The sequence below is a fragment of the Syzygium oleosum genome, unplaced genomic scaffold (assembly GCF_021117445.2).
Source record: "Syzygium oleosum isolate NSW1041296 unplaced genomic scaffold, Sole_v2.1 Sole_v2.19, whole genome shotgun sequence".
Taxonomy (NCBI): domain Eukaryota; kingdom Viridiplantae; phylum Streptophyta; class Magnoliopsida; order Myrtales; family Myrtaceae; genus Syzygium; species Syzygium oleosum.
Window position 1 is genome coordinate 6,749,141 of NW_026607503.1, and position 7,641 is coordinate 6,756,781.

Below are 7,641 nucleotides of genomic sequence, written 5' to 3' on the forward strand. Positions count from 1 at the left end.
TTAGGACATGATATGATACAAGATAGGGAAAAAGCTATCAAAAACTCTAATCTATGCCCATTGTGACACATTTATCTTAAACTTTTTTTTTATGATACAAAAAATTGCAAACTTATACCTATGTGATACATTTACCATCTGTCAAGATTCAATCAATGAGCATTATTAAAAATTTGCCTACATGGACATCGGAATGCAAATAATATTGATATGGCGCCCACGTGACTTAAATGAAATAAAAACGACGTCGTTTTAGCTTAAAAAAGGGTAAATGTGTCATATAGATTCAAGTTTTGGGATTTTTATATCACAAGAAAAAGTTTAGGATAAATGTATCACGATTGACATAATTTGGGGTTTTTGATGGCTTTTTCCCTGCAAGATAACAGATCAAACTATGCCATAGAGTCAACTGTGTTGCCTCATCCTAATTTATTACTGCTTGCTTGTGCCGCGAATGTGAGGCATATTTCATTCGAGGATCAAATTTCAAGCAGGCTGGACGCCACCATCGTCGTTGGCTCCATACTGTGATGTTAGACTACATCATATGACCCAATGAAGTTGAGAGAGAGAGAGAGAGAGAGGACACCATTCGGCACCAGTTATATTAAGTACAAATTTTATTTTCATATCAGGCGATGAAAAGCTACACAACTCTTTTCTGCAAAATAACCCTCGAGAGCTTTCTACAAAACTTATGAACTATGACACAACAATTAACATCTCTTTCCAATGAAAAAGAGGGAAAAGGCTAATCTACCTGAACAGCTGATATACGACAGACGGAATCTCTGTAAAAAATCAAGCAGCAGAATATCTGCATTACTTTAAACTTTCAAAAGACAAAATTCATTGTGTGATGTAGTGACAGCACCAGGCCAAATTAGTCACCCTGGGCCATCTTTCTGTAAGACTTGGTCAAGGGGATGAATCTTTGAGATCTCCACTAACAGCTTGTGTAATGCTTGAGGCTTCGAGAAGAAAGGTGAGTGGTCTGCACCTTTTAGACGAAATACACGTTCTGGAGGGTTCAATTTGATCATATTTTCCTGTAATTCGATAGATATAGCATTATCTTCTGGAGTTTCTATGTAAAACCGCCTCACTGACCCATAGTTCACGTCTGAAAGTGAGAGCTTCTCGAGAACGGGCATGAAGGGGATTGGTCTCATGGAAACAGCTGCCAGCGCTACATCCTGGATCAGGAAATCAAAAACTCAGAAAATACACTCAATGCAATAATATGAGTAAATTCCTTGGAAAATTAAAACAAAAGCAATAATTGCAGAAATAAATTACCATCAGCAAAGCAATTCATTTAAGGAGAAAGGAAGTACCTTAGCAGGAGATTGGTTGAATAGCAAGTCACTCAAAAAAGATTTGTCTAGATCAATAGCAGTTGGAGGTCGGTCCTTCCCATTGGCATACAAAAATATCTGAGCCTTTTGCATTAAATCATTTGAGCCTGCCTGCAATACAAGTTTTCTGTAACTAGAAAAACTTGACGGGAAAATATCTAAAGTAACTACATAACAGACACTGAGGCTATCATCCACATAAGTTTGCAGGCCTCTGCTGCTATTGAACATGGAGGGAAAGGTAAAAATAACACGAGCGAACATTCAAAAGTTACAAAAATGCTTCTTCATTAGAGGAGACGCATCAATTAACAATTATGTTTATGGGGTCAACCAAAGATTGTTGGCAGTAAAATCAAAATTTTTTATTAGATGCAACTTCCAAATGCATGATCCAATTACACCCTTTACAAGAATATTTGGTGACCAATTCATTTCCCAAACAACAGTATATGCCCATCAACATATATAGGAAAACAACTACTTCGATAATGATAAAGACATCCAATCTCTGTTTGTCTTCTTCATCCATTGGTTACATAAACACTAGGCCTCCTTATAGCATCAAGTCCCACACAAAGAATTGGTACTTACTAGGCTTCAATTTGTCCTAGGCGTGTTCCCTAGTCATTAACACAGAAAATGGAATTTCAGACTCCATTTTTCAGGTGTGGATTATGATTGTGCTCTTCAAGTGTAAATGAGGTAACCCTTGGGATGCCTGAAGGTCTAACCATTAATAATTGTTTCAAGTGAACCACTGCCGATGGAATCAACATACACAGCAAAACCAACCTGTTGAGACCACATATCAAGAGTACTTTGGCCATTCCTCAGCATCGCAGCAGCAATAAAAACAGCTTTTGTGATTTTTGAAGGAAATAGCTCCATTGCATAAGATATGCATGTGCCACCAAAATCATGGCCCACAAGAATCACCTGTGCGAAAAATCTCTTTTCAACATCCAACCATCACAAATACACATGCTCAAATGCACGACAAATCAGACAAGAAATGGGAGAAGAGATGCCAAAACATACTTTCTCGTCATTGGCCAGCTTTTCCAGATGGTCAGTTAGCGGCTTGACATATTGCGAGAGACTTGTGACCTCACTGGTATCAAAGGAATTAAACCCAGATCCAGTTAAGTCTATCGGTGTAACTTTGAAACCGCCTTCTTCAAGCAGTGCTATAGTTTTATACCAACACCAAGCACCAAAGCCACCACCATGAACAAGGACAAAATGATTGGTTTCCAATTCATCAAGCTTTACATCCTATACAAGAAAACACATGCACAAACTATAAATGAGAAAAGAGGTGAATCAAAATCTGTGTATCCAGATTTCTCTTATTCATTTATAAGGTTCATGTTGTTCTTGTTAAACTTGTTTTGGAATGCTTAGCAGTATTTTATTTGGAAAGTGGAAATGAAGTTGTACATGGTACAACTCTAAATTCTGTTCAAGGTGTTAGAGCAAAAAATGTACAAAGGGAAGTGGCATTACAAAGAAAGATACAAACTTATTTGCATAGAAAGTTGTGAGAATTGGTTCATCCACATGTAATCATAGTGTGATTGAGGCCTGCAGAAGTCAGCCTCCCAGCTTTATTTGTGTGATAAAATTTATCAACAATTATAAACCAATTAATACTCCCATTGATTTACCAAAGAAATTAGATTTTCTCAATTCTCAATGATTTAGCAATGCCAAATCTTGCGAGCAAATAATCATCATACAACTATCTGCAGGCTCATAAGAGGCAACACAATAGAAGTCATAGCTCAACTGTTGCAACATGCGAATAGAAATACATCTCAGGAAGCCGAAATGTTCTTAAATAACGAAGCCCCACAAATAGCATAAACTGCTCACTTTACTATCACATATGACACTGCTTTTCAGTATAAAAAGCTAATCTTGGAATTAGGAAGAGTAAATCCATGGAGCAAATCAACTAGATACTTAACCCATTTTCAAGCGACAAGGGGTTTTCCATTTGAGCTAAAGTATCATGCACAGTGAAACTAACTTCAAGTCATTAATTCCCATGTCTCACTGAATTCACAAATCCAACATATGATCAAGTTGCAGCATCAATCTTCAGAAGATGATTATTCGAGAATCCAACCATGGATAACTATATATTTCTCTTTCGGCTGGTTTCTTCTTTTCCGGTTCTGTTGTTCATGGTTGGTATCTCTTCGAGCACCATTGGAACTTTATAAGAGACTTTTTTACTTTCATTCTACTCCATATAGTCAGAGGGCAGTATTCATGGGTAGACTGGCAATATCTTCAATCAGGATCAAAGGTCAGTCAGTAGAGCGTGATTTGCTTATCTAAGACAATTACCGAGTTTATTCAATCCAGTGTTTGTAACCTTAATCATAACAAAAACAAAAGTTACTAATTTAATCCATGTTCATAAGAAGAAAGCTATCGGAGGTACGATCTTGCGGTACAAACAGTTGAACATACTCCAAGTGGCGAGTCTCAAGAAATTATCACTACCAATGAAAGCTCTGTTAGAAACAATGGTGATTGTCAATTGCCATTATTGATTTAGTAGCGTGCCCACCCTTTCTCAAATAAACCAAAGAAGCCCCAACTGACAGAACTCACTCTTTGGCCTATATACAACTTCTCCATTTCCAGAAGCTAATGAACAGAACAGTTATAAACAACAGCAATGCCAGAACAATTCGACATCACAGATAAAGTATAAATGGAAGCAGAGAGAACGTCAAATAGAACAAGACCCAGTTCGAGAATCACCCCCAATAAATCCCAAATAAGACGACGACGATACCTGATTAACGAGCTGGTGAGGCTGCAACAGAGGATCAGTGCCGGCACTGGCCCGCGAGCTGCAGCTCCTGGGCAAGCCCTGCTTCCTGGGTCCGCTCGGGCCCGTGTACCGGAGCGAGGCGGAGCGGTCGACGGGCGCGGACTTCCCGTTCTGGCGGTGGCGCTGGAGGACGATCGCGGCGGCGAGAGCCTTCTCCTGGGCGGAGCGATCGTCGGGCTTGTCCCTGCGCGACGACGACGACGGCGACCGGAACTTGGACCAACGGCTGCTCAGGCTCGCGAGGGCGGAGGGCGGCGGCGGGGGCGGGGTTTCGGACGCGGTGGGTCTCTTGCTCCTCGCCGGTTCGGGCGAGAGGGAGGCGCAGAGGTTCCCCATTTCGCCGAGGCGTGCGCTTGTCGCGGAAGGTGTCGTGTTGTTATAGCATTGCTGCGCGATGGATGGCCGTTGATTGTTTTCTTCTTTGGTTGTGGAATGCGAACGATGTCGTCAAAAGTCGTCGGCGCTTCCTGACGATTTAGAAGTCAAAAGCGATTGGTTAGGGGGGCCGATGGCGAAAGGGGATCTCTGTTTCCTTTTTTTTTTCTGGAGTAGAATGTACGTCGATGTGTTGTGTCCGGACTAGAAGTCAATGGTGCTGACTCTAATGTTGATCGCAATTCGCAACCCGTCCGTGCGTGCTCTCGTGTTTAAAATTAGCAGCGGCCACGGGCCGGCACATGCGGGCATGGGCCCGTTCTCAGGCCGGCACGGCCCGTGGCAACGGCAAGTCGTGCCGGCGCTTGTACTAGGCCCGGGGCATGAGCAAGTTACACCTGGGCCTAATTTGTTATTTATCATTTTATATTCGTGAATTAATTAAAAAACCAAACTGGTATATCTGTTACTAGTTTATCCCGAACTAATTTTTGGATCATTAAAAACTGCCAAATCAATACATTTGTAAAAAAAATTATCACAAACTGATGTGGATTTCCACATGAACTTGCCATGTCAATTGAGTTATTGCTATGTGTCATCCAGCTCAACAATTTCACTGATAAATTTAATGGAAACTCGTGGAGGATAAATATGTCACGAGTGTACCAGTTTTGAATTTTTGTGAACCAAAAATTAGTTTGGAGGTAAATTTGTTAAATTTGTTGTGGAGATACCAATTTAGGGTTTTTCTTGGTATTAACCTTTTATATTAATTGTTGGATCATTGTTTTTGAAATCCGTTGAGCTCCAATAGATGCACATCAAAGGACGTGCATAGAATTTCCGATATTACGAGCTATTTCCAAAGTCAATTAAGTCTTTCATTCACTTGCATGTTTTTGTATTATGAATGCATAATTTAATTTTTATGAAATTTCTTTTTATTTCTGTCACACCCCCAACTTTAAAAGTACAAGGGCAATGATATGGCCGTCCTTTCACTCGGAAAACGCAGCCTCAAATATAATCATAACTCAATATGTTATCAAAATATATACATGTATATATTTGATAAAAGAGTCATATGATTACAATATCAAAGTTTCTATAATCCATAAAAGAAATATATATACATTTCCAACAAACAACTAACTGAGAAGTTCATCGTAGCCATATACAACTCATACCCTAAAATCTCCACTCTAAAAAATGTACTAATAACGATAGTGCTCTCGTCCTACTTGCGCATTGCTGAAGAACTAAAATTGCAAGTAAGATAGATTGAACATTCACTATACATATTTATGATTTGATATCATAACTCACCAATTCTAAATCCAAAATACAATATATGTAAAATATCAAAAGTAAATGATATCTTTCCAACCAAACTTTTACTCATAAAATAGAATGCAATTTATCAAATAGAATGCATTTCATAAAAGTAATTGATGGTTTCAAAAACCAAATTACATAATCTTTCTCAATTCCATTTATCAAATAGAATGCATTTCATAAAGCATTTCATAAATCAATGCATGTAGCCTTTAGCACCCTTCACAAAGCATTTAATCAAAATAAATTATCATTTCAAACTGCTTCAAATAAGGCTTTCGAATGGCTTTTCAACCGACTAAAAGGATACTAAAAGTTCGATCTAATTTATGCAAAAAAATATGCTCTTTCATAACTCATATTATATAAAATCTCTACCACTTTCAAGATATGAGTTTGTAAATTCATAGAAGAGATGATACCACTCACTTAGGAAAGCCAAAAACCAACATATAGTAGTTACATAAGCCGACACACTCGTATTCCTATCAATTAATCGAAAAACGATATCAAAAACCGAGTAATTTACTACTCTAACGAACAACTCAACTAAACTACGCTTAATCGTTAATGAAACGACTTATACGCACTAACGAAGAAACTCGTTTATAGCGAACGTTCATCTTTCTCTATTACGTGTATTGTCAATTACGGTAACTCACATGCAAAACTTCATAAATTCGTTCCGATCAAACCGTACTTCGAAATTGATTTTCATCCAACTTCACAGCTCCACAACGCCCTAAATTATCATTTTCATATATATCCAGCAATGGACAACTCCTCAATCAAAGTTCCAAGTTCACATAACTACATATTTATGACCTAACTTCGAAAATTACTCCAATTAGATCCATAATAGGCTTGAATACTTACTAGGCATTGCAAAACGGAGTTGATTCGGCTTGTCGGGACGTTCAGATCGGCTACACACGAAAGTTTTTTCCCTTTTCTCCTTTTCTCCTTTTCCTCTTTCACGGACGAGCTCTTCTCTTTTACCTTGTTTTGTCCGTCGGTGGTCTCTTTACCCTTTTACGCTCACATGTGCATATGATGAAAAATAAGTGAAAGTTGGCTGAGTTTTTAAGGCCACAATTTTAGAGGGTTTTTGGGCTTGGGCTTGGGCTTGGGCTTGGGCTTGACTAATAAAATAATGGGCTGGATTTATGGGCCCATATATTACAGTTCCTATATTTTAAAGGGTTTAATACCACGATAACCTCTACACTGATACATATATGACAAATTTACCATAAACTAATTTTGTGACCACCAAAACTTCAAATTGTTACACATGTGACAAATTTATCATCCGTTAGTTTCCGTTAAATTTTACCATCAAATTGCTAAATTGGATGACTCGTGACAGTTAACGGATGTACCAGTTTGGGGTTTAGGTGCACCGGATTGTGGTTTTTGATAGTATTAATTCAATTTAACGGAAACAACAGAGGGTAAATTTATCACAAATGTACCGATTTGGGGTTTTTAGTGATAAAAAAATTAGTTTGGGGTAAATTCGTCACAAGCGTACTAATTTGGAATTTTTTGTGATTAAAAAATTAGTTTGGGATAAATTTATCACATGTGCACCAATTTGAGATTTTTCGTGGTAGTAACTCTATCCTTGAATATGATTTAAAGTCGTATTAAATTACTGATCGGGTTTTAGATTTTACATGAGTAAAAACAGTAGATTTAGGCAGATTTCTC

The 7,641-nt window shown here is 38.2% G+C and overlaps 1 protein-coding gene across 1 annotated transcript; it reads right to left on the bottom strand.

The window, feature by feature from the left end:
* Positions 1 to 605: 605 nt before the first annotated feature.
* Positions 606 to 4,639, bottom strand: LOC115674094 (putative methylesterase 11, chloroplastic). Its single transcript, XM_030596426.2, has 5 exons — positions 4,177 to 4,639; positions 2,403 to 2,639; positions 2,157 to 2,300; positions 1,341 to 1,472; positions 606 to 1,199 (listed from the first exon to the last, which is right to left on the bottom strand). The coding sequence occupies exons 1-5, from the start codon at positions 4,549 to 4,551 to the stop codon at positions 891 to 893; spliced, it is 1,197 nt and encodes a 398-aa protein (XP_030452286.1). The 5' UTR covers positions 4,552 to 4,639; the 3' UTR covers positions 606 to 890.
* Between the last annotated feature and the right edge of the window lie 3,002 nt (positions 4,640 to 7,641).

Coding starts and splice junctions, on each gene's coding strand:
- LOC115674094 (XM_030596426.2), bottom strand. CDS start 4,551: ATGGGGAACCTCTGCGCCTCCCTCTCGCCCGAACCGGCGAGGAGCAAG. Junction 1,473..2,156: donor TTGATATGTGGTCTCAACAG/GTTGGTTTTGCT, acceptor CTTGTATTGCAG/GCAGGCTCAAATGATTTAAT. Junction 1,200..1,340: donor TCAACCAATCTCCTGCTAAG/GTACTTCCTTTC, acceptor TTCCTGATCCAG/GATGTAGCGCTGGCAGCTGT.